The following is a 24,715-nucleotide window of genomic DNA, read 5'->3' as shown; positions in this document are numbered from 1 at the left end:
ACTGATAAGTGCTTTCGTCCTTGGGGAAATCGAGCTCCTTTTTGTCGGGCCCGAGCAAGGTCAAAGCTTTTTGCTGTTATTTTAGCCGCCATTGCAGGAGCGCAACCGCTAATTAGCCCCACAGAAGCCGTGTTTGTGCCTGTCAAGTCGGCGCAACGACGTGATGAAATGAAATGCAACTATCAGGTAGAGGAAACGGGCCTGAGGCGCCAATCACAGCTGAAAAGGAAAAAATGAAATGCAAATGGAGTCAGCTGATGAGTGACAGCTCATTCAGTCGTGTGCGTCGGCAGATCGGCCTGCTGACAACCCACCCCCCCCCCACGTTATCATCCCTAGCGCGTTCGGCAGGAGCAAAGCGGCTTGTGTTGGCCGAGCACTCCCGGAGAAAATAGAAGCAATCATTTATTCATCGATTGAAACATCACAGGACGAAAAGGCGTTGAAGGCGGGGGGGGCACAGGGTCGTTTAGCAGAGAATGGGGCAAGAGATTGACAGGCTGAAGGTTGGACGGCAAAGACGGTGGAGGTGGGGGCGAGCCAGTGAATTCCAGCAAAATGGAGGCGCGCCAACAAAAAGGACATCAAAGTTGACACAGAAGGGGGGGTTGATGGCAGGAAATGGGGGAGGGGCTTATTCCATGAGCGCTCACAATCAATCCCGTTGGTACATCAAAGGTAAACGGAGGCTTTGAGCAAATATGGTCCGCAAAGCTCTAACCAAGCTCTTTTTTTTTCTTTAACATGACAATCTAAACACTGTAGTTCCTTTTTTATTGACACAAATCATTTTCTATCTCATCTCAGATACAATACATCCAGTACAGCTGAAAAAGAAATGCCGTTTTTTTGTTTTTTTTTGTCCAGGGAGATTACATTGAAAACAATACGGTCCTTCACAAGCGGCCACGTGACACTCAACGTAAAGAAAGAAATTTTAACCACGAGTGCATGAGCTGAATTCTGGATGACAACCTTAGATACATTCAGTCATGTTTCCTTTTTTTTTTTTTTTTTTTACCTTCTTTTGATTCTTTCCATGCATTCGGAAATAAAAGGGAAGCTATGGCGCCGACGGTTACGGTGGTACAAAGACGAGAACAGAAGTGAAAAATCAAACAAAGCTATAAATAATTACAAAGAAGCAGCTAAAGATATCAAAATTCCCCAAGCGACCCCCCCCGTGTTAGTTTTTTATTTTTTTAGTTTTATAGCTAGGGCAAAAGACATTCAGTAGCAGTAGAAAACACTCATGCAAAGAAAGCGTTTTTTTTTTTTGCACAAATAGTCACCGACACGAGTTAAATGAGCTTCGGCGAGAGAGCCCAGCAACAGTCGGGGCCTTCGGTCATTATTGTTGCTGTCCTCGGCGGACTTTATTTGCTACGATACTCGATGAAAACGATACCACACGATGTACTGTCGAGTCCTTGGAGGAGTCTGTCCATTGCAAACCCAACTGTTTGCGTTGATTTAGTTATATTATTTATTTTATTTGCTTTGATTTATTTGTATATTTTTTTTTTGGGCTTAGCAAGTATAGTCGTCGTTTCAGGACTGCAGAATAATCAGCCATTGGAATGAATGCGAGTCAATGACATAAAAAAGGCATGGGTTGTTTTTTTTGGCATCTGTCTCTTGTATTATTTTAAATCTGATATAGAGTACATATATAGATCGATATAGATGGAGTCTACTTTTACAATCATTCTCTATGCAGTAAACAATCAAAGTATTTCATTCCAAAGGATGGCAACTAGAAAATTACGTCAACTATTGCCTAACTAGGATAGTCATAGTACAATCTTTTTTTTTTTTAAACATACAAAATTCTCCATATTGTTTTTGTTAAATCTAATGATCTGATATTTTGATATATTTTTTTTTCCCCCTCGCTCCTCAAAGTCTCTACGTGTACATTCAGTCTTTCGCAGATCTAATCTCGCCGTCGTAGCGCGACTACAGTTCCTCCGAGCGGATGACGTGGAACAGCGTGACGTTGTAAAGCACCTGGTGGCCGTTGTTCCAAGCGTAGAGGGCGCGGTCCCGCGGGTTGTAATCCAGCATGGAGATGTGCGAGTACTTGTTCTGGAAGGCGATGTCCATGTACTCGTACGTGGAGGAGTTGGTGGAGAAGGCGTAGTAGACCTTGGTGCCTCCCGAGTAGCCGTTGGTGACGTAGAGCGTGCCGCAGATCATGAAGGACTCGCCGGCGCTCCGCTTGGGGTGGTTGGTGGTCCAGCTCTTGACGATCTGCAGCGTGTTGGGGTTCAGCTTGCTGATAACGATGTTGCCGGCGTTCTGGTTGGTGGCGTAGACGGCCCACAGTCCGCCCTCGTCCACCATCAGGTCGATGTCGGAGTGGCCGCCCCAGGCGTAGTGGTAGGCGTTGTTGAAGCCGGCGTAGTCCAGTTGCCGGGACTTGCTGATGGCCGACGTGCGGAAGTCAAACTTGATGATGACGTGGCTCTGGAACTTGTTGAAGTAGATGGAGCCGTTGTAGACCACCTGGCCCGTTCCGGACCACGGGTGAGGAAGTCGGTGCGAGGTGAAGTTGTCTGTTGTCATGAAGTCCTGCAGGGACTTGTACTCGCGCACAAAGCGGTTGTTGTGGTAACCGTCCATGTACCAGACCTGAGAATTACGGGAATTAAGGTCATGAGGGATTCACAGCTAGATCTTCAATCTGAGCTTGCGGATATAAAATGGCCATAAAGATATTTTTTTTTAATCATAAAGTATCTAGCTAGCTAGCTATCTCAAGTGGTATCTTGATTTACAAGCGTCCCAATGTTTTTCAAGTTATAAGTTGTAGTGTGCTTGATATATACTTTTTTTAATTTTGCCTTGTGGTGCGAGACAAGAATCGTCGTGACCTTGAGGTACTTGAGACTTTTAATGTGGAGACTTGTAAGGAGACTGTCGGAGAATCGTTCACCCCCTCAGACTGCAAATTCTAGTCTGGCTAATTGAACCAAAACAAAGCGCACCGCTGACTTAATTGGTAGATTGTTACGATTGTTGTTAAAGGCAATTGCATGAAAAAGTCTTTCCCTAACTGGGACTGCAGGAGGCTAACAGCTTTAACCACCAGCAGAGAATTGACATTCCTCCTGTCACGCTTCCCAATATCCATTTATTGAACACCAAAATGGGGTCTGGCCGAAGCGAGCGGCTGATTGATGGTTACTGGCCAAATCATAGATTGCGCAACCTCCAAATGATTTCACCTTCCAAACTGCGTTATCTGCAGTCACAACGCTGACCTTTTCCTCGGCACCGCCGCCGGATTTTGGCGGCGTGCTCGCTCGTCAGCGCTAATTTAAGGAGACGGATCGATGTCGACAGTTTTTGCGGTTGGCAGCGGCGGCTTTTCACCAAGTCGCTCCACCCTACATCATTCCGACCCGCTAAGAGAAAAATCACCAGTCCGTAACAGAAATGCATTGCGGTGATCAGGAAAATAATTCTGGATCATTTTACACAGCTGGTTATTAATTACTACTACCGGTTTGTTCGAGATCTCTGCCAACATCAAACAATCCAGAATAGAGTGCGCATAAATAGTACATCAGATCAAATGTGCTGAGATCTTTCTGCTTATTATGTATTCGTTTTCCAGGTAGCCTTGGTGGTGTGCTAAATATAACCTCAGGTCAGCAATTTGCAAGTTGAAGCAGCCTCCAGGAAGCCATTTACATGGCGGCGGATGCGCTTCATCCTCCCGACGTGACATTGAAAGTTGGGTCGCTGATTGCGAGGCCCAATAAAGCGCCGCCAATAAAACGTGTTTACTTCCCGCTCGTCACCTTTGCTCGTCCGCTCGGCTGCTGTCTGGTTAAACGCGCAAAGATTTATCTTTTGCGTTTTCTCATCGCAGAGCGAAAATGGGACTGCCGTCACATTATTCTTTTCTTTTCTTTTTTTCTTGTTGTGGTGTTTTTAACAGCGTAGCATCATCTGGGTAGTTTTGGGCCCCATTCCAACCAAAGTCATTAAATCAAACGATTCGCTCGTAAAACAACCGAGGCCAACAACGGTAGATGTTAAACGTGACATAAGTTCATCAAGACCACTTCAGTTTTCTCATACCCGTGTGTCTCCTTCAGGCGCCAGGGGATCCGTCATCCAGGAGCCGAACCTGGACCCGGACGTCTTGATGGTGATGGGGTCGCTGATGCCCGTCAGTTTGCCGCACGCTGCAGAGGACAAGAGGTAAGAAAACGGGAGCCAGAAGCCATTCGGGGGCCGCTTTGTCTTAAACGTCCAATTCATTAGGCCCCGATTTCATTTGCTTGACATCCAAATGAGTTTGCCTGAAGGATGAGGGAAGCGGCGTCCATCTGGCCTCTCCCCTCCGTCTTTGTAATGGTCAATAGATAATTGTTGTTATTCCGCTCACACGCCAAGAGCTGCCGCGTGTACTTTTCTTTACCCGCTACGGTTTTAATTGGCGATGATTGAAGTTCCTCGCGACGATGGCCGAGAACGGATTAGCGGCAGGGTATAAAACGCTTGCTGTTAAGCGTCCGTTCCTTCGGACGCCGTTTCACTCAAGCAAATGTCAATTAGGCGCTTTGAATGAGGTAGTTCCTAATGAGCCATTGGGCGAGGTTCGTTTAAAGAGCAAGTCACGATGGCCTCTTTCGGCTTGCCGTGAGCCCCTTCTGCACAAATTAGCTCTAAACTCCTTTTAAGCCTCCTAAAAAAATCTCCTCCTGTGAAGTGTTCCAAATATTTTCTTCTGGCATCTTCAGCTCCAAAATGTTTAATGTCTGTTTTTGAGTTTCCTTGTCAAAACAATTAGCATGAATTGAAAATGGATTCATTTCAAAGGTAATGCACTACTGTTATCATACGTAGTATTGGCAATGATTCTCGTCGGTAATCCTCAGAAGGATTACAATCTATGCTCTATTTAATCATTCATATATGTGCTCCAATCCTGCCTCCATCTTAAAATAATTCGGCTTCTGCTTTCCTACTCTGCATGCGAAGCAAATCCTCCATTTGCGCAAATATTTATTTTAAAGTCTAGATGGTCTAATCCCCCACTGCTGGCCTGAATGTACGGAGGTCAAAGCAGACGGGAAGTGGCGGCAACGCAGTGAAAAAAACATTGCTAGGTTGATCCGAAGTAGTCCATTTTGGTGGCCTCATTGAATAAACATTATTAATAGTCAATCTGTAAGTCGGTCCCATCTCGCAGGTGTTTGGTGCACCGGTATGAACTTCCCGCCTCATTTGTCAACATTGAGCTTTACCCTCAAGCGCTCGTACCGTCGGGACGTGACGGCGGGTGATTTATCGATTTGATTATCGCCCGGCGAGCTGGCGCGTCCGCTTGATCGATGTTCATTGCGCCCCGCCCCTTATTTCCTGCCCGCCTCGCCTGCGCCGCAGGGCTCTTTCAGTACACAGCAAAGCTTGAAGGACGGAATCTACTTTTCCTTTGTTGCAGTCGCTGAGGAAATGTCGGAAATCGTTCTTTTTTAAAGCCCTCAAGCCAGCTTTACATATGTCATGAGTAGCTGGGTGGGTGGGGCATCGCGATAACATTTGATGACTCGCCATAAGTTCTTCTCTTGGGACTGAACTCCTTCACAAATGAAATCACCCTTTTGTCCGATATTTGAAGCACATTTAAAGATTGTCCCCTTCACTGCGGCTTGAACTTGAATTGGAACCCCCCGCCCCTTTGCAGTCCCCCCTTTCTTCCCTTCCTCCCATTTCTGTTCTGCTGACGCTCATGCAGCTTATTGACCTTCATGAGCGAAATCCCAGCAACAGGGGGCACCGCTACGCCTTTTGTGCTAACATGAAAGTGCCGGCGGGCCTGGATTCTGCCGTCCCTGGCTGGGTGACCTCGTCTTTTATCTCCTCTTGTCTTGCGCTCGTGCAGAAACTGCGCTGCAAGCATCCACTGGGCTGGCTCCGGCCCAGAGGTGGCAGGCAACAAGTCGCGCCAGTCTCAAGGCTTGACCTTCAACTTTCAAGCAAATCGCAAGTTGCAAACACGGCTAACGTGACGCACGTTAAGCGGGGTCGTTAGCTCCTTGTCGAAATGGGCTCAGACCGTGCGGCGGAGATCAAAAATGTAGAATATAATCATCAAAATACAGGGACACAATCTACCCGCGATTTGCAGCGTGTCCGCGTTGCTGCCGTCTTATTCAATCGAGTGTGGGTGTGCATCCATTAGCGCCGAGACTCGCGACAGAAGTGTGAAGCCATTGGCCACGGACTGGAAAGCAAAAGGAACTTGGCGAGTCGGCGAGACATTGATCATCGCCGCGACGCCTTCGTGTTTTTTCTCAGATGATTTCCTCAGTCGTTGAGCCGGAAAAGCAAAACAGCCAAATGGTACGGTCCACTTGAAATAGCATCCTTTGTGCTTTAGCCATTAAATTATGATCATAGTGCAAAACCGTTCGAGAGAAATGACGTCACGAAAGATGACGCGATGTGTCGGCAAACGCTCTGTCTTCACTCTTGAATCGAAACGGGATATTTGCCAACATCTGCTTTTACCTTGAAAAACAATCATGAAGGTTTTTGCTCATTTTCTAACATGTTAGGGCCAAACCAGAAAAGAATCACTTTATTTGTGCAATTTCTGCATTGACTTTGAAATAATGTCCTGTGTTTGATTAAACAGATAAAAATTGTAAAATGATTTTGAATTTAATTAATTGAAAAATAAGCGACAGATTAATCGATGACTGAAATAATCGTGAGTTGCAGCTCTACTCCTAAAAAAAATCTTGAAATGTAGCCTGGAGTGTGATTTTTACATGATGTGAATGTGCCTGAGTATCTTTTCGGCGTGTCGGTATGGTGCTTGCAGGTGTGTGCGTGCACGTGTCTGCGTCTGCGGCCTACCCAATTTTTGCATGCACGCTCGCAGCCTCTCCTCGAGATTTGACACTCGGCTGTGGAGATCCTCGTAGTCATAGGCCCCCATCTCCTCCTGCAGCCCGCTTAGCACTGACGTCAGATTCTGGACCTCCTCCTTAAACTGCAATACCAATTTGGCATCGGCCTTGTACTCCACCAACACCGGTATCAACGGCCTAAGCTCCTCCATTTTCGCCTTTATGGCCTGAAAGGATTAGAATAAGCTCGGTTGAGTGTCAGGCGCGTCGCAAAACCAAGCCCGTCACCCACCCAAGCGTCCGCGAAAGAAAAAAAAAGAAAAAAAACTGTCTTTTCCTGGCTACGCTAACGCTAACCTACCACCAAGACCCCTTGTGTGTGGTGATTGTGCATTTGAGTGTACGTGGAAGTGTGTGTGTGTGTGCACAAACCCGCACATTTTTTTTTTTGCTGTCGAGGCTCCGTCCCGGCGGTGACCAGCCGCTTCAAACAAACAAAAATAGAATACAAAAAGCAAGCCCTCGGTACACCAGCAACAATTGGGAAAGCTCTTTATTGGTCATAGTCTTTTTAAAATGCAACATTGTAGTAAGGATTACATGCTTTTCTTTTTTTTTTTCTTTTTTCTTTAACATGTCACACACAACTGGAATTTTACGTCAATGTTTTTTTTTTTAAATTAATTTGTGTAGATTTGTCGAGTAACCAAATATGCGTAGACAAAAAGCTCCAAAGCAAGTAGAATGAAATAACAACAATGAGAGAAGTTTTATCAATTACATTTGGGAATCAAAGTAGAGAGGGAGGGGAAAAAAACAGCAATAAGTTACATGCAGGAAGAGATCAGTGGTGTGGGGGGCGGGGCTTCACTGCCTTTGTAATCGCTGCTAATTGAACTGCCCCCAAAAACGCTCTCACTTGGGTTAATGGGGAAGGGGAGAAAAAATCTGGATTTTGACCTGCCTCTTCTTCCCTGTGGCTCTTTCTGTTTCTCTCTTTCTCTTTATGTCATGTCTTAAAGTTAGCCCTGCAAGCAAGAAAACGACAGGCTGTTGGTAGTGGCTTGCTAACCTCGCTAGCAGACACAACAACAAACAAAACGCGCAAAGATTTCATTTTGAACAGGAAAAAAAACGCCAACGCCATGCACTCGATGGGTCGTGGTTATGACGTGAAACATGCAGGTGGGACACGGAGAACGTCAAATTGTCCGAGTGACCCCAAACTTTTGAAATGTGGGATTGGCGTGATGGCCGTGATGTTGTGGAATTTCTCTCACCTTGTATTGCTTGGCGATGTTCTGCATGTGGTTCTCCTCCACCTGCCTGAACTTGGTCTGTAGGCCGCGGAGCTGCACCTCCATCTTCTCCACGTATAAGAGCTCCCTCTGGGTTCTTTGGTCCAGAACCTGGATGGACTGGGTCATGTTCTGGACCTGGGTGCAAAATGGTGTGAAATGTTTTCCTTTTGTTTTTGAAGCCATCTTAAGAATGGGACTACCTTCTCCAGTAGCTGCCTCAGTTGTTTAGTGCGAGCGTCCCTGGAGCACATGGACTGTTGGGGCGCCACCACGGTGCAGACACACCTACCATCGCCGTCCTGGCCCGAACTGTAAACCTGCCACGACTCCTCCGGGTTTGCCGGCAGCACCTGAAAGGCAGACGGTGGTTGAGTTGCGATGCCGAAAGAAAGATGCCGAAGTGGTGGGCAGTTTTGGAAAGACTCCAAATTGGAAACGTTCCATGGAGATTCATGAGAATTGAGGCAGATGTCAGCGTATCACAGAATCGTGCACCCCAAGTTGCAAGACCGACGGGAGCAAAAAGAAGAAGGCCACGGTCCCGAATCTTGGCGGATCCGGCAAACCAAATCAATTGTTTCAGAGTGGACTGGAATCATTCATTCGCTGGAGAGAATTTTCTGACGGCCGACTGAACCGAGCAAGTGGAAAAAACATTAATCACCCCGCAAATCCCGCGTGCACCCACTGATTCCATCAGTGGGAGGAAGCTGCGAACAAATTGGAAAAAGGCTGCTGCCGCTCTGCTGCACTCCTGACAAAGAAGATCTCCTCTGGAAGAAACCCAACACCTGCTTTGGGCGTTTTTATCAAATCAAGCAGTGGACCAAACTTGAAACCGATCGCGCCATCCTTTTTATCCTGGATAAATCAAAGACTATCTGCCCAGACGGACAAGCACGGTGCCTATGATCAGGACCGTTGACCGCCTTGAGCTTTGACTGATATTTAATTGGTTTTACCCCTGAATTGTCTTGTCAGTTGGTAGAAGAGACTAACTGGACATGAAGATGGTTCGATCCTTAGGTTTTCAAACACCCCATTGGGTCTGACCGGCTCTTTACGTATCTGATGGGCTTAAACCCCCGTGCGTCATACCCTCGTCACTTTGTAGACGAATCGCTCTGGGGAGAGATGCTTCGGGGTGCTAAACCTGGGACAGGATCTCTTGCCTTATATGTAACCCTCGCGTTTTACCACATGCTCTTCAGCGGACGGAAGATGCAGATGAGACAGATCGGTGAGAGTTGCTCGGCGTGAGTAAAGCGAACACTAGAAATGCGGTCTTCAGATATTTGATGGGTTTAAACTCCCGCTTTTGGAATCTCAAGTCAAATGAAGAGATTTTTGTCGGTGGTCAAAGGACAAAATAAATAGTGGCACACTTACTCCGGTGCTCCGGTCCGGGTAGCCGCCCTGCGCCGCCGTCAACTTGGTGGTGTTGAGCCCCACCAGCGAGGGCAGCGTCTGCGACATCCAGTTGGTGATCATGGCCATGGTGCTCAGCACCACGCCGATCTTGAGCAGGGGCACCGACATCTTCTTCCCCCACCCACCGCCCTGCCGAAAGTGCGCCTCCACTCACGCCGTCTTCATCCTAACCACTCCGGGGAAGATTTGTTTCGGACGAGGGTCGCGTAACCCGGTTTGACTCGCCGCTTCACACCGGGTCTCCGGCTCGGTTCCTCGTTTCTTGCACATTCTCTTCTTCCGACGTAACTTGGTCCAGCGGGAAAGGACAGGCGCAGGAACCTGTATGCGGCTCGGCTTTCTCCCGTCCACTGGTCCCCCTCTCTGATTGCGCCTCTTTACTATTTGCTTCACGCCCACAACCCGCCTCCCGCCCGCCGTCATTAAGAGGCTGCACGCTCCGAGTGGATGAGAGTGAAGAGGGAGGGAGGAGGGAGAGAGGAGGGGTGGGCTACTATGCATCCATCTCCAGACGCAATGATGTCAGCCAGGCTCATGGAAAAATCTGCGATTGCAGTTTGATCTGCCCGTTGTGGCTCGACCCCCCCTGAGCCCGGGATGACAATGAGGGATTAATCAGACGAGGGGATGCTCACGGTTGCTGTGGCAACCCTGCCTCCACCCTCCACTCCACCTCTGAATAAACTCCCAGCTTGTCATCGAGGTTCTCTAATAGGGGCCGAGATGCTTTCAAGCCCTAATGAAGGTTGAGCTTTTATTGCCTTGGGCTCTGGCGCCATCTGGATGCCAAACGGGGTACTGCGGGTATTCAACGACTGCAGGTCCATCCGAAGGGAACTGGCGCCTGTCCCAGTTGACTGTAGACAAGAGACGGGGTGCACTCTGGACTGGTTCCCAGTCAGTTGTTCACACTCTCATTCACACTTATGGACAATTTAGAGTCTCATGTGCACGTTTATGACAAATCATATGTCGCTGGCATATAGTGACGGGCAGAACGATGACATGCCCTTCCACTAGATGGCAGAAGACACATTTAACCTGTGTCTCCCAGTTACCTGGTCATAGAGCAGAATAGAATTTCTGCTAATGTTTGGTGGGCTGGATCATATGCAAGCCCTTTTTTAAATCCAAGTTCAGCCATGTGAAATAAGTCTCTGAAAATGGCAGCGATGCATCATGTATGAGACCCCCGGAATAGCCGCAGTGTTTCCGTATAATGGCGCCCGTAATGCATTTTCCAGGTAAAACTTGGCCCAAATGTACTCTAGCCACATTGACGCATCTCGCCTCCTGTGTGACCTTTGCGTTAGGATGTGACGCATCAGCAGAGGTCAGCCACCGCGTGTGGCCGGAGAGTAGTCTTTACTGCGGCGCTGTGAGCGCAAGCAATTAAAATCCTCGCCGCAAATAGCAAATCCATTTTTCATGCTCGGAGTCTGACAAATGAGCATTCAAAGTTCCTCAGACACGAGGCGCGATTTTAAAAAAGTAACATCATCGCCCGTGGTGCATTACAGTGAGGAGCAGTTGCCATGACGACACTGACACACGCACACACTTGCTTCTGGCCCACAAGTGCGCTACGATAATGCAACTCCCACTCTGACTGCCACTCAAATCATAACACCTCGAGCTTCAATTCACATCGTTTTTAAAATGATAGTTTGGGGTTGTCAACCTTTCACGACACTGAACTCCAATTAGTGTTTTTTTAAAGAACTTAGCATTTTTTAAAAAAAAAATTGTAAACAAGATAATCTTTCATATGGTTCCAAACTAAATTGTTAATGGCCAGCACTCCCTTGGCAGCGCCGCCTCCTATCGATTTACCGTCAGTCAGCTGACACTCCATTTAGCCCTGACCCGAACAATGACCTGATTGAACTATGAGTGAAATATAAGTTCCCCCCCCTCCATTTGACTGATGGCATCCGCCCCTCACTGCAAATTGTTCCATTGTTCGATCATGTCAGCATCTCTGCAGATAGAAGGCTGCTGTAACATTTTGCCGTTTGCAAAATTCGGCAAAATACTGTACGTGTCATACAAATGATCGGTAATCAATGGACGATGTCTACCGTATATCCGTCAGGGTGCTTTCACTGTACCTCCGTATTTTCCAAACTAGTGGTAAGCCGCGTTTTAATGATGTCATATGGACTGAAGTTTTCAAATTTAGAATCGCTAATTAACAACGGCATCCATTGAACAATGAAGCTGATATTTTCCAGGATATCGATTTTTTTTTTCATCATCCATTCCCATTTGAGCAGCCGCGTTTAAGTGTGCTATCACCACGCCGACGCTCTTTTTATCACGCTTTTATTGCGGCGCTTGTCTTGGCGGGAGATGATCTGGCCTTTGTTTTGATATATTGATCCATTGTAATGTTTTCCTTGCAACGATTGCGACATCACTGTTGCGCCTCTAAAAAGGAAGAAACACAAACGTATTGTTCGGAGCTTAGCTTTGCAAGAATGTAAGGCTTCCGGTTCTGTTGAAGAATTAAAAGAATGTGACAAGATGGGCGCCAAGAGTGCTGTCTGCACCAATTGAGCTGCGTTGGCGGCGACCATGCCTTGCTCAAGGGCACCTCGGCAGTTATGACTGCCGACGAGGAGGAACACGGAATGCGGAGGAGGAACTTGGAATGTGACATTATCGTGTGAGATCATCGTTGGCAAAACTTAGGATACGGCGATTAGCTGATATATGGAAAGAGTACAAGCAATGATTGCCAAATTATGGCACAAATAAAACTTCATTCCACTGTCAAGCGCAAGATGGCGGCGCACCGCTTAGTTGGACATTATCTTTGATTACCGATATAGATATTGTGAGATGCAACGTTTGACAATTTTAAAGAACTGATTTGTTGACTGTAAACACAGAGAGGCATCGGTACCGTTTGTACAAAATTTCCTTTGTATTATAAAAGTGCGTTAAAAGAAAAACTAGCAATGTAAATCCTACAAAACTATTCTTTGATAATCGTATTGCAACTGAATTTGTGATTCCCAGTGATTATTGGAAGAGTACCAGCTACTATGTCATCACTTGGCAAAACCACTGCTCTCCTATCGCGACTTGTCGACGCCCACCTTGATGAAGTGTTTACCTTTTGAGATCACAGGAAGTCAGCATTTTTTTTTATTAGCGTGCACCGATGGTGTTTACACGTTAATGGACTCACTGAGCATGCTCACAACACCTCCGGGAGGGGACACAGTTCTTTCTGGAACACTCATTGGATTGCAATAAACAATAATAATGAGATTTGTCCCCCCTCGAAACGATGAGTATCGCTATCGAGTCGGCGCGCACAATTTCATTCAACACGTTTCGATCCTTTCGCTTGAGCTAATTAAAGGGCCGGATGACAGGATGCAAAATGGCGTTTTAAAAGAGGACAAAAAGGAGCTTACTTGTGTGAGTTCCGTGCCCATGACGACGAGGAGGACCAGCGTGAGGAGCCTGCTGGCGGGCTGCATCCTCTTGCCTTCCCGAGTGCGAGGACGGCGTCCCCCCCACCCCCTTCACCTTGTCGTTGTTTTTCTCCCCCGCGTCTTCTTTTGCCGGTGTTGTTTTTAATAGCTGGATGGCCAAACGTGAGCTTACGGTAGCCCCCTTCTTCCTTCCCTCAGCAACGGTGCGTGTGCAGACGCATCGCCTCGGCTCCACCGCACCTCCTCCTTCTCCTCTTCCTCCACCTCCTCGCTATCGTTTTACACGTCGGGTAGAAGCATTTGGGTCGGTGGGTGGTGTCGGTAGGTGGCGGCGCTACAAAGTTGACATCAGCCCGCCCTGACACGCCGCCGATGGTGCCGGTGGAGAGACTGGCCGAGCGCGAGGCGCCGGAAGTTGCAGCCTGACGATGGAGCGAGCGAGGGAAGGAGGGGAGGAGGGAGGGAGGGAGGGAGGGATGGAGGAGAGGGAAGGAGGGGTGGTCCAACTGGCACGCGCGCAGCGGAGATGAATGACTACAAAAATCAGTAGAGGTCAATTAGAATGGAGTGTTACGCACTGAGAAGAAAAATAGTAATATATATTAGATATGTTTTTTTTTTTAAATCTAATATTGTAATATACATATTTTACTGTCAAGGCAAAATTCTTACACGCTAAAGTTGTCTTTTTCGTTAGATATATTTTTGGGGACAATGTGTATTCTTCTGTGAAAATCAAGTTGTTTTTTTAAAAAAAATAGTGTTTACAAAAAGACAAAATGTAAGAATAAAATAGTTTTTTGTAAAAAAAAAAAAATGTGTTTACAATTTTTAGCTCACAATAATACATTTTCTCCCCAAAATATAACTTGATTCTTGTAAGCTGCTCCTCTTTTTCTGCCTTTCTTTTGTGAGCACTGCCGGAGGAAGAATGAAGCGGCGCACATTTTTACTGAAAGACGGCCTGATGGCTGAGTCAAAAATGGGAGAAGGAAGGAGGAAGCGGGTTTAAATTTAGGTCCCTGACAGATTTTTCTGTTCGGCTCTCAGGCGTACTTCCATTACTAACCTCTTTCATCACCCTCCTCCTCTTCTTCCCCCTCCCTCACTTTTCCCTCCCTCCCTCCCCGCCGCTTGCTCACTTAGTGCCGCGGCGTCGTAGCGAAGAACCACGAGGCCCTGATTAGTTCCGTGTTAACGGGCGGCGCGCCATCCACTGATTTATGAGCGATATGAAAGCGGGCGAGCGGGAAGGCCATTATTGCCTCGTCCATCCGTCCCTCCGCCGCGAACATGACGACTTGTTTGTTCTAAACGACCTTTTCAAATGTCAGCAGGCACATTGTGCCGCGCACCTCTGCAAAGTTCCCGACTCGGAAATGCCATTCGCCATTGGACATTGTCTTCCGTCCTTTATTGAACCGCAAAAAGTATGTTTTGACATTTGTATCTCAAATCAGTTGTCCCCATTGAAATGAATGGAATTGCCTGCAATCTGTTCTGACTTCCCAAAAAGTTGTTTGTTTTTTTATAAGAAATATAACGCTATAATATTGCACAATATGAAAACATATAGTAGCAATGTAAAAAAAAAAAAAAAACACAATCTAAAGACATTCAACTATGTGAGATGAAATCCCGCCACATTGGGCAGGTGTTATTAGCGTTTCTTTATCGGAAGGACAACACATGGAGCAAAAAGAAGTCATCTGACAGACTTGAAATATTTGCTCTTGGTGAAACAACAAAGAAAACGCCACCGGATTTGCTCAGTCCGGTTAACATGCAAGTGACGTTCACGCTACACAAACACAGCTAGCGAGCGCTAACCGTTGTTTTGCGACGCGTTTGCTTACAGCCTCTTCGATCATACCACAGAGATTAGATGGTGACGATGGCGTCTGTCCGCTTTACCGACGTTAATACCAACGCACACATTTGGACGTGACGCTCGCTGGAGCTGAGATGGCGGTCGGGGACACGGGTGACACATCTAGCCCTAGGCTTGGTGCTCAAGTCAGGGGTTTAGTCACAAAACTTTAATCCTCGCAAAACATTTGCTCGCTCAGCCACGAGGGAAGAAGCAGCGGCCTGCCTTTTCTTCCGCTCTCTCGTGTTCGGCAATCCCGCCATCTGTCCTTGCTGAGATTCAGGATGATTAGCGAGTTTGGCTTCCCGCAAATTCACCCCCTCTCTTCTCCTCCCTCTTATTCTGAGCCAAATAAGCCATTTCCAAAAAAGGCAAGGTAGGGGTGAGATCCCTCTCAAAACATATCCCGCCTTCCTGGAATTCAGCCCTCGTAGTTTGTTTCACTTGGTAATTTCGGAATTTGTCATTTTTGCAAAATCTTAAACCGGCATGCCCAAGAAGCCTGCCATTTCGTTATTTTATTTCTATTATTATTATTATTTTTTTAATAGATATATATTTTTTATTATTATGATCTATTTTATTATTTTTTACAATTATTTTCAGGTGATTTTGCTCCTCTCCAGTTGTACTTCCTAAACAAATCCATGCTACAACTTTGCTCCGTGTGTGTTGCGGAAGCTGCTACTACTCGGCAAAAATATTTATTCAGTGCGGTTGTGCCACCCCGGGTAGACTGCGAGCGAGCGTCAGCGCGCCTGCCGAGTGTATTGCGTTCCGGGCTGCTCATTTGCATGGTCTTCATCAGCACGGCGCAACGTCATTAATAATGCAGCGCCCGGGAGGGAGGGAGGGAGGGCGCGTGGGCCGCAACACTTGTTTGCGTGCCAGCGTGTCTTTTATATAACTGCGGCAAACGCCAGCGCTGACAGACTCTCACCTTTTAGAGCTTCTTGCATTTCAACTAGCTTTCTCACTTAGCACCCTTGAGCCCTTTTTTTTTTTCTTTGAATGAATTGATCCAAACAAACCCTGTGAGAAAAAATTGTTGCGAAAGCCATCTGACCTTAAACAGATCTTTTTTTTTTTTTTTTTAAAGTGCTATTTCCTTTTCCTCTTAAATAGCCACGGTGGATAATTCTATCCCATAAATGATGAATTAAGCGTGGCAATCTCATTGTTCCACTTTCTTGACATGACCAAAAAAAAAACAGCATATGCTTCGCTTTAATGAGGAATATACTCGCCACAAACTCGACCAACTTGCGCTCGTTTGTCAGCCTGTCGACGTTTTTTTTTTTTTCACATTTTCGGCGGGTGCAACAGAGCGACGACGGCACAGGTGCGCTGTCGCCAAGAACGAAACGCAGCTGGAAATCCGACGTGATATCTCACTCCGTCGCGCGTGGCCCTTATCCCGACCACCTGTGGGCTTTTTGTGTGAATCCGAAAAAGAAAAAGAATAAGAGTACCGCATACAAGTGAGCCAGTTAGGAGCAACAATCAAGACAAAAAAATCCTCACTGCACCAAAATGGCCACCAGTGCTCATTTAAAAGAGACAAAATGTCTGAAAGAGTTCCCCGGTGTCTCAATAACAACTTTGTGGCTTGCTTTCATCAAAACAACCCGAGGGTCAACAATTTATTGCGCAATTACAACTCGCTTGCTAAAATTAGCCGCTCGCATATTGCCAAGAGATGGCAAACTATATTTGCAGATATACGACCACAAAACTTTTTGATATGATGTTTGTTCTTCACCAATTGCGTCACTATTTCGCTTTAGCGCGAAGCCGTCCAGTCGCTCTTCTCCGGCGACTGATGCAACGTAAAGCTGCAGCTGCGGTAAATTGACAAAAAAGGGGAAAGTGGACAACCTCCGGGGGGGGAGCGAGGGGCAGTAAATTGGCTCTGGAGGGAAAGCAGGAGCGTTGAGTCAAGGCGGATGATGAGGCCGGAAGAAAGCGTCGGCGGCGACAAGTTACAACCGGAGGCGACTAATTGAGCGGTGTGAGCTGACCATGTGACCGTGTGTCAGCATGTCTCGCAGGTTGTTTTCACACGACGAGACTTTGGTCTTGGGTGTTGATGGGAAACTAAAAACACCTGGGGCGGTTCAGTTGCGCAGGTACGAACGAGGAGTAACTTTCGCGTCGAAAGTTTTACAGTCGAAGACAGCTCAGAATTTATCGAGGCACCCCCCCCTCCAGATTAGGACTTTTTGTTTTGAAGAAATGTTTGTAAAAGTAGCAACAATGGTAAAAATCGGAAGCGGAGACGCCCAAAAGCGTCGAGGGCGGCGAGGGAAGCGAACGAGATATTTTTGATGTGTAAATACGCCACCCGAGGCGACCGTGTTTCCCCTGCAGCAAGGCAGGTAACAACGTCGGCTTGACGCGTGGCATACCAAGTCGGAGCAGAGATCATTAACATGCACACGAAAAAAAAATCGGAACTATTGTGTTGCGCTGTCATCGGGGGGTACAAACAACGGAGACTTCTTGAGAGCAGGGGGAAGAAAACCAAAAAAAGGCAGACTTAAAATAGAGCAGCCGCAGCTCATCCTTGGCTGACTTGGCATTGGAGCGGCAAAAAGGGAATATTTAACAAAAGTCACTTTGAGGATCCGCTCGACAGGAGACGCTTTGTAGGGCCGCTGCCGAATGTAGCCTTGATTTAATGAGATGGTGGGCCAGAAGGGAAAGCAGATGGTCCTGAGCCCGTAACCCTCCCCGGCACCTCCTCGAGCACGTTTGAAGCCGAGAGCGCCCTCTCGCTCGGAGACCGGCCCAAAGAGAGCAAGAACGGGCCGGCGTTGTTGTCGGGGTCAAAGTAATTCCAGTATCTTGGGATTTTTTTTTAAGTAAACTTGCATGTCGATATATACATCACATCAAAAAAATGTAATCTCCATCTTCTATGTAGACCTCTCTCGGCGCTAACGTGTGCATACATCATATTTTATTGCTCTCATTTGCATCGGCAAATAACACGCACCGAATTCTCTTTTTCTGTTTATTTGTTCAGGAAATGATTTAATAGGGAATAAAAAAAAAAGTCAGCTCGCACCTGAAGACGTGCGCAGAATTTACGGTTTAATCAGCGGCCGTATTGGCGATACGTCACTTTGTGTGTTTATTCTTAACTTTATGACATCTTGATTGACGGCGACCGTCGTCTAATTAGACTGGAAAGATGGTAGCGTTGCATTTCTTATATTTTATTTTTATTTATGGCTCTCTTCCAATCCTGATTCAGTGATTCTAACAATGCGACAGGAAGTGTATTTGTGACCAACATAGTTTCACAATCTCCACCTTTTTGAATGATCATGTGTAATATATGCAAGACTGGATCTCCAGACATCATCAAAATTCGAATGAGAATGCCTCATTTAAAGAGTGTCGTGGGTTCCGTTTAGACAGGTCAAGAGGAGGGAATTTGGGCTTGGCCGCGTTCCCCCTCGAGCCAGCGCCTAGCGTAATTGCTTTGAGCCGGAGGAAACTCGGTTATCAGAAGTCTGGTCCCGCCGCCGCTGACCCACTTGCATGCCAATCAGATAAGCGGCCAAATCGGCAGCGTTGCACGTCGTCTGGAATTTAATAACGGGCTTTTCCGCTCCAAGGGGCTTCCAGATTGAACAGCGTCGATGCGTCGCCGTGATAAACCTCTCGTCGCCCAGGCCTTGCCAAGGCCAGTGGGGCCCTGGCTTGTTAAGGCATGGCTGAATTTCATCATCATACCTGCAAGTGACTTTTTTTTCCCCCCCATCCGTGACCATGTCACCAAAAATTCTGATGTAATACCTCTTTGTACCAGCAGGTTACGCTAGGTTAGCATCTTTTCAAATGAAAAACCACATTTTCGATCAACCGTTGCTAGGTTAGCAACATCCAACGTTAGCTCCTTCTCCGGCGTTGTCACTGTTTGCAAACTTTTGGCCGTCAGTCAGGAGGCTCGGGAAAAAAAACAATTCCGATAAAACTGCGATTGCAACCGATATCTGCCGTCCAGATTCACTGACTGATTCAACAAAGACAAGGCAAAAAATCTCAACTCTTTATACTGAAATGGCATCGTTTACACTTACATTTGTGATGTATATTTTTTATTTGTTTTATTAAATAATACAATAAATATATAATGGTGACGACAACAAGAGAGCAAACTTAACCATTTCATGCATACAGATGAGTTTTAATGCTTCAAAAGACATACAAAGGAGTGGATGGCCACAGTAAACTTTGATTTATTGACATTTCGAAAACCAAAAAAAAAAAATGGAAAAAAAACAAATAGATTTTTTTGTGTCCGTATACAGGTTGAAAAAACAGCAAAAGAAAAAAATGTAAAAAGAGAACAGAACAATGGCAAAGCATTTGGAGAAATTGTTCAAGTCACATATTTGTTGATTCATTTTTATTTGTTTGAAAAACTATGAAAGTGTGGAGGGCTGTAGAACATTCTGTGGTAAGATACTAGTGGTCATAAGCGTAAGAGAGTGCAAAAACCTGTTTCAGAAGAAGAAAAAAGAGCACCTTTCCCCAGTCCAAATGTTGACTTTAAAGCTCTCTTATTTTTTTGGCATGCTTTTTCGTCACAAACATCAACAAACAACAAAAAAAATGCTCTTTGGATTATTTTTTGTCACTTTGATTCGGTCCCGGAATTCAAGCAGACGGCCGTGTTGCGAGGAAAAAAAAAAAATGAAGGAAGGTACAAAAATGCAGCAAAAAAGATCCACGAGGAAAAACATAGTGTAGCACCACAGAAGAGAAAAATAGCACCGAAGTTCTTCCGATTTTCGGGTGACGTCATCCGATTTTTATTTCTTTTCGTTTGTTTGTTGCAGATCATTTGAGCTCTTCTTTCCTTTTATTTCCATTCATACAAACAAGAATCCCAATTTTTTTTTGTCCCTCATTTGTTGTTGTTTTTTTTAAATCTGTCGAATTCCCTTGTCAATGTTGATGATGATGTCATCGCCGTACCCGCCCAGTCAATTGAGTCACATGCACGATTTGAAGCCAGTAGAGCAATAAAACAAACACCAGCATCAATATACAGAATGTACTTACAAACATAAAAATTATTTATATATTTATATATATTTATAAAAAAAAAAATAGGGCATGAAGAGGAAGGGACAATTATGCACAAACAAAGCTCCCAACAATAAAGCGAAGAACGAGCGCGACAGAAAGTAGGAGGAGCCAAAATGGAGTCCGTGGCAGGAGACCGTGCGATCATCCGGTTTCAAAACTTGCATGTGGTGGAGAAGAAGACACACTGAGGTTTCAAGGTTATTTCCTCTCATCCTTCAGAATTTTGCTTTATGGAGAAAAAAAAAAAAACCAACCCAAAAAAAAAATTATTTTTACAAATAGAATTGTCCTCGAAACAAAAAATAAGTGTCGCTTGTTTTTCTTTCAATTTGCCTCCATCTTTTGCTCAGTCTTTAGCCGACGAAGCAGACAGGGCCCACTTCGAAACCGAACTTCTGCGTGGAGCCGCCAAAGTCGTTGAACATGATGTCCACAAATGGCACCTGCTCCACCTTGGGAGTGTTGATCTCCAGTACCGTCCTGTCGTAGCCCTTTTTCAGCTGACAGACACACCAAAAAATAACTTAAAGCCGCGTACACGCATACCAAAAATCGACGGCGCCGTCCTCAGCTTACCGCGCAGCCGTCGACCACGGCTCGGATGTAGGGGTTGTTGTCGTAAGACATCTCCTCGTCGTTGGAGCCCAGGAAGCGAATGGCCTTGTCGTAGTTGTCGCCGTCCTGGTCGTGCCAAGCCACAGACTGGTGACAGCTGTACGTCAGGTTCTGGCGGGCGCCGGCGCTCAGCAGGCGCATGAAGGTCATCTGGACCACGCCGATTGGGTTGCCCTCAGCGTCCACGTAGGAGAGCTGCGACCCAAAGGGACAGCGCGAGTCGTTGTTGAAAGAATTAACGGGAGCTAATGTTGCTAAAATGCATCAAAACAAATATGCCAATTGTCTCTCAATGTAGCAAGTGTATATATACATATCTATATTTTGATTTGAACACTTTTGCATAGGTTTTGCAGTGAAATGAGCCAGCTCCCGTTAGCATGAAGAGACAGCTTGAGCCCTGACTCTGATCTGTATACCAACCATGAGAAATCCATTAAGGTCCACATTACGGCTTGGTCTTTCCCGGCACACTTACTGGGCGCATGCGGAGTGGCAGCCATTGGAGCAAAGCATCCTCTTGTCTCCACGTCCTCTCCATGCACTTTTATTCATTCATTCGTTCGCATGCATCTCCTGAGCCACAGTAGCCACACCAACACTGACTTGGTGACCACTTTAGTGGTCGACTCTAGTTCAAGCTTTTTGTTGTAACCCGCATGAAGCTTGGCGAGCATTAAACTAGCAAACAGAGACTTTGGTTTACCTGTTCAGCCGAAAAACCAAAGCCGTCCATTTGTCCCGGTTCTGCTGTTGGACTGAAGGAGCATGCGTCTCATGCCGAGTCATGCGTCACCATTCCCGTCATAACAGTCAAGCCGTGTGCGCCGCAATTATTGTACATACACTACTCGTAAAAAGCCAGCGATGTTCGACTTTCGGGTGAAATTTCAGGATTGAGCCAAAAGTCACGATTACCTTGAAATATGTATTGAAATTGAGCAGGGTGGCTCGTTCATCCTGAAATTTCACTCCAAAGCCCCGCCCTTTTCTGAGTAATGTACTGTACTTGAGGTGCAGTAGTACCATAACCATGCATAGCCTGGGGGCCCACGCAAGTCCAGCCTGGGCCGCAGGCGGGGGGCCACTTACCAGGGAACCTCTCTTGTAGTGACTATACCATGTGCCTGGTGAGTCTTTGGGCCATTTTGCCATTTTGCTCTGTAAAAACCATATAACAGGCATTCAGGGAAAGGGAGTCGGGAAAGTCCTGCTTACCAGTTTACCGCGTTTGAATTCACTGAACCAGGAGCCGGGGTTCTCCTTTAACCACGAGGTGAGTCTAGCCTGGGGGAAGGGGCACGGATCGACAGGAAGGAAAAAATGGTTAGTGTTGCCCATGAGGGAGAGATGATGAGTTCACCCTTCATGCTTGTCCTTTGAGGAGGGGGGGTTTGAGGAGTCCGCACCTGCCGGAATGGTCCGGAGTGGCACGGTGCTGTTTTAGTCTGAACAAACTGCAGTTGGCAGCTAATTGCTGCTGTAAAAACTGCAGCATACACAGAGATGAACGAAGACAGCATGGCCCGCTGGGGGCTTTGCCGTGTTGCTATTTAAAGACTAGCAGACCTCAGATGGATGAAGCTATGGCTCTGTCTTAAAAATGGCATCACAGACTTAATGCGTTAATGAGTGATGCTTCGGGAAGCAAACCATTTTATACACCGTGGAAGGAAACTTGTGAAAGGTATCGACCGATCCCCGTAGGACTGAAAGGTAAAGAAGTGGCAAAGATGTCCAGCCAAGAAGGTTATGGAAATGAAGAGATTGAGATTCATGTCAAGAGTGACCAGAAAAGATAGAATAAGAAATGAGATGTTGGTGAAGGTACCCCAAGTTTCAAAGAAAGTACCGGACAGAGATGGTTTGGACATGTAATGAGGAGAACTTAAGACTGCATCTCAAAAGAGAAATGGAAGTGAGAGGAAGAAAAGAAGACCAAGAAACAGATGGCGAGGATGTATCAGATCGTATCCGAACGATAGAAGTGGATTAAAGGAACGGCCTTAAAAGGAATGTTGGACAAGGCTCAAATGGGGAAAAACTGAAAAGACAAAGAGGTGCATCAGGCAGTCACCCATGCGAATTGTACGCCGTACAAATACCAGAATCCCCAGCTGTACAGAAAGTGCTCGACTAATAACGCAAAGTCTTGACAGCGCTGGGTGTCTTTTCCTCTTCATTATTCCCGCCTTAAGCAAACCGCCGCCGCTCCTCTGCTGGGTTGGCATTGCTTGTGGGTGTTTGGGGGAGCGGGGTGCTTGGCAAGCGGCCTCATTAAAATGGCCGCCACGCAGCGCCTCCACCCGACAGGCAGCAGCTTTCGTCTTTACGTAATGAAGCAAAAACGAGTTAAATTGTCTTGGGCTCAATGTCGTTCTATTGAGAAATGAAGAAAGGCGAGAGAATGTACGAGTGAGGGGAGACTGCTAGAATGGTAAAGGCGCCCACAGCCCCTCCTTCACAGATGCTCCCTGTACTGGTAACATGGGTACCAGAGCGGAAATAACACCATTTACTGTCAAAATCACTGCTCTGATTATGTAGTCGTACAGTTGCTCGCACGGGAGTCACGTTACCCGCTCCGTTGAAGCCCAGGCTAAAATTAGTAACAGCCCTACTCACCCCTTCAGACTTCTTGTCAGGGAAGATGCAGCTCTCGCCACCGGCTGTGAAGTTACAATAAACCTTGAAGGAGTCCCGAGAGCAGCCCTGGTTGGGATCGATCCAGTACTCGCCTGTGCAGAGTCAGAAGGCGTATGGGATTTACTTTTACATTGGCACGAGCAGAGTCAAGAGTAGCTTGTGTGCCGAGTTAGCAACATGCCGATTGTTTCGAAGAAGCAAATACCAACCATCAGGGAAGTCAGGGTGGCACAGCTGCAAGTCTTTGCAGGTGCGGGCGGGATTGGCCTGCGTGCCCAGCGGGTGCTTCATCTGCTCGATCTCCAACTTGAGGGAGTTGAGCGAGCCGAAGATCTCCTCCATGCCGTCGTCATAGTCCTTGTAGTTAGCGTCCGCTGCCTCGTCGTCCATCATCTGGCTCGCGTCGATGTTTCTGCGCGAGCGGCCCTTAGTGGAGGCCTGGAGGGGCAGTGGGTGGATGACATCGCCTGGGGGGCCCTGTTACAAAGACAGGAAGGATTCGTTCAGTGGTGCTCAAATGTTTGAACTGTGGCTAAAACTTTTTTTTATCCAGTCATCAGAATCATTAGCATCTAGCTGGTGAAGAATTCTTGCCTTACCGGAGGGCCTGGAGTTCCCGGTGAACCAGTTTCTCCCTTTGGTCCAGTTTGACCCTAAAAAAGATCAATCACAGAAACCCTCAATCATACCGCATTTGAAAGTAGTCAGCTCTTATTCGTCCGACAACTTACAGATGACCCTTTAGCACCTTTGGGACCGGGAGGACCCTGATGACACAAAGTTGATAATGTTATCCTAACTTTATCCAATGTGACAAAGTAACATATGGACGACGGAGTCTTACGGGTAATCCAGGTGGACCTAGGGGACCAAGAGGACCAGAAGGACCAGCAATACCCTAAACAAAGACAGACGACAATATAATTGCTATAGTTGTTTGAGTGACGAGCTAGGGGGAGCAAGGACACACTGGAGGGATGACATCTCCACGACGACCTTTTGTTCACTTACATTGTCTCCTTTGGGGCCAGAAGTTCCCGCTGGACCGGGAAGACCTCTGTCGCCCTTTTCTCCCTGCTCGCCAGGAGGTCCAATAAGACCGATGAGACCTGGGTGGCCCTGAGGAGAGAGAGCACACAGCTAGTCAATAACACGCCCGCACAGACATTAGCGCCATCATACATCTAACTGCCAGCCAGTGCTCTAATGGTTTGATGGCTACGGGCAAACAGCACAGCTGATCAATTGGATAGGAAATGAGTCCATTAGTCTTTGTTGTTACGTTTTGTGGCCTCACCTTTTCTCCTTTAATACCAGAGTCGCCTTTCAAACCAGGTAAACCGGGAGGACCCTGTGATTGTGAAGGAGGGAACAGTCTGAGTAATATTCGGTTCACAAACCCACCAACCCACATGTCAAAGT

The 24,715-nt window shown here is 46.7% G+C and overlaps 2 protein-coding genes and 1 long non-coding RNA gene across 8 annotated transcripts in view; 1 reads left to right on the top strand and 2 right to left on the bottom strand.

The window, feature by feature from the left end:
* LOC148389383 (uncharacterized) overlaps positions 1-24,715 on the top strand; it is a 67,391-nt gene that overhangs the window by 23,657 nt on the left and 19,019 nt on the right. Inside the window, exon 6 of the long non-coding RNA XR_015861684.1 lies at positions 4,110-4,215. This is a non-coding gene — a long non-coding RNA (uncharacterized LOC148389383). The remainder of the gene's footprint in view (positions 1-4,109; positions 4,216-24,715) is intronic.
* Positions 758-13,503, bottom strand: olfm1b (olfactomedin 1b). 2 transcript variants are annotated; one of them, XM_088391919.1, is made up of 6 exons: positions 13,036-13,503; positions 8,377-8,526; positions 8,156-8,311; positions 6,883-7,102; positions 4,093-4,199; positions 758-2,634 (listed from the first exon to the last, which is right to left on the bottom strand). In XM_088391919.1, the coding sequence occupies exons 1-6, from the start codon at positions 13,099-13,101 to the stop codon at positions 1,960-1,962; spliced, it is 1,374 nt and encodes a 457-aa protein (XP_088248045.1). In that variant the 5' UTR covers positions 13,102-13,503; the 3' UTR covers positions 758-1,959. The 2 variants fall into 2 exon arrangements, with proteins under 2 accessions (XP_088248045.1, XP_088248044.1); XM_088391918.1 differs by lacking the exon at positions 13,036-13,503 and adding an exon at positions 9,566-10,537.
* The window catches only part of col5a1 (procollagen, type V, alpha 1), a 38,256-nt gene continuing 32,559 nt past the window's right edge, over positions 19,019-24,715 (bottom strand). For 2 of the 5 annotated variants that reach the window (XM_088391912.1, XM_088391915.1), the window contains 10 exons: positions 24,591-24,644; positions 24,305-24,412; positions 24,138-24,191; positions 24,025-24,060; positions 23,893-23,946; positions 23,503-23,770; positions 23,273-23,385; positions 21,866-21,934; positions 20,609-20,842; positions 19,019-20,532 (listed from right to left, as the gene is read on the bottom strand). In XM_088391912.1, the coding sequence (XP_088248038.1) occupies positions 20,386-20,532; positions 20,609-20,842; positions 21,866-21,934; positions 23,273-23,385; positions 23,503-23,770; positions 23,893-23,946; positions 24,025-24,060; positions 24,138-24,191; positions 24,305-24,412; positions 24,591-24,644 (1,137 nt within the window). In that variant the 3' untranslated portion in view covers positions 19,019-20,385. Of the gene's footprint in view, positions 20,533-20,608; positions 20,843-21,739; positions 21,935-23,272; positions 23,386-23,502; positions 23,771-23,892; positions 23,947-24,024; positions 24,061-24,137; positions 24,192-24,304; positions 24,413-24,590; positions 24,645-24,715 lie in introns of those variants that run through there. The other 3 variants (XM_088391913.1, XM_088391914.1, XR_015861683.1) reach the window with 3 other exon arrangements.

Source organism: Syngnathus floridae, chromosome 12, assembly GCF_059516105.1.
Source record: "Syngnathus floridae isolate MCC-2025c chromosome 12, RoL_Sflo_1.0, whole genome shotgun sequence".
NCBI classification, from domain to species: domain Eukaryota; kingdom Metazoa; phylum Chordata; class Actinopteri; order Syngnathiformes; family Syngnathidae; genus Syngnathus; species Syngnathus floridae.
This window is presented reverse-complemented; position numbering and strand designations above follow the sequence as displayed.

Coding starts and splice junctions, on each gene's coding strand:
- olfm1b (XM_088391918.1), bottom strand. CDS start 9,715: ATGTCGGTGCCCCTGCTCAAGATCGGCGTGGTGCTGAGCACCATGGCC. Junction 4,200..6,882: donor AGCGTGCATGCAAAAATTGG/GTAGGCCGCAGA, acceptor TGTCCTCTGCAG/CGTGCGGCAAACTGACGGGC. Junction 2,635..4,092: donor CGCCTGAAGGAGACACACGG/GTATGAGAAAAC, acceptor CGTAATTCTCAG/GTCTGGTACATGGACGGTTA.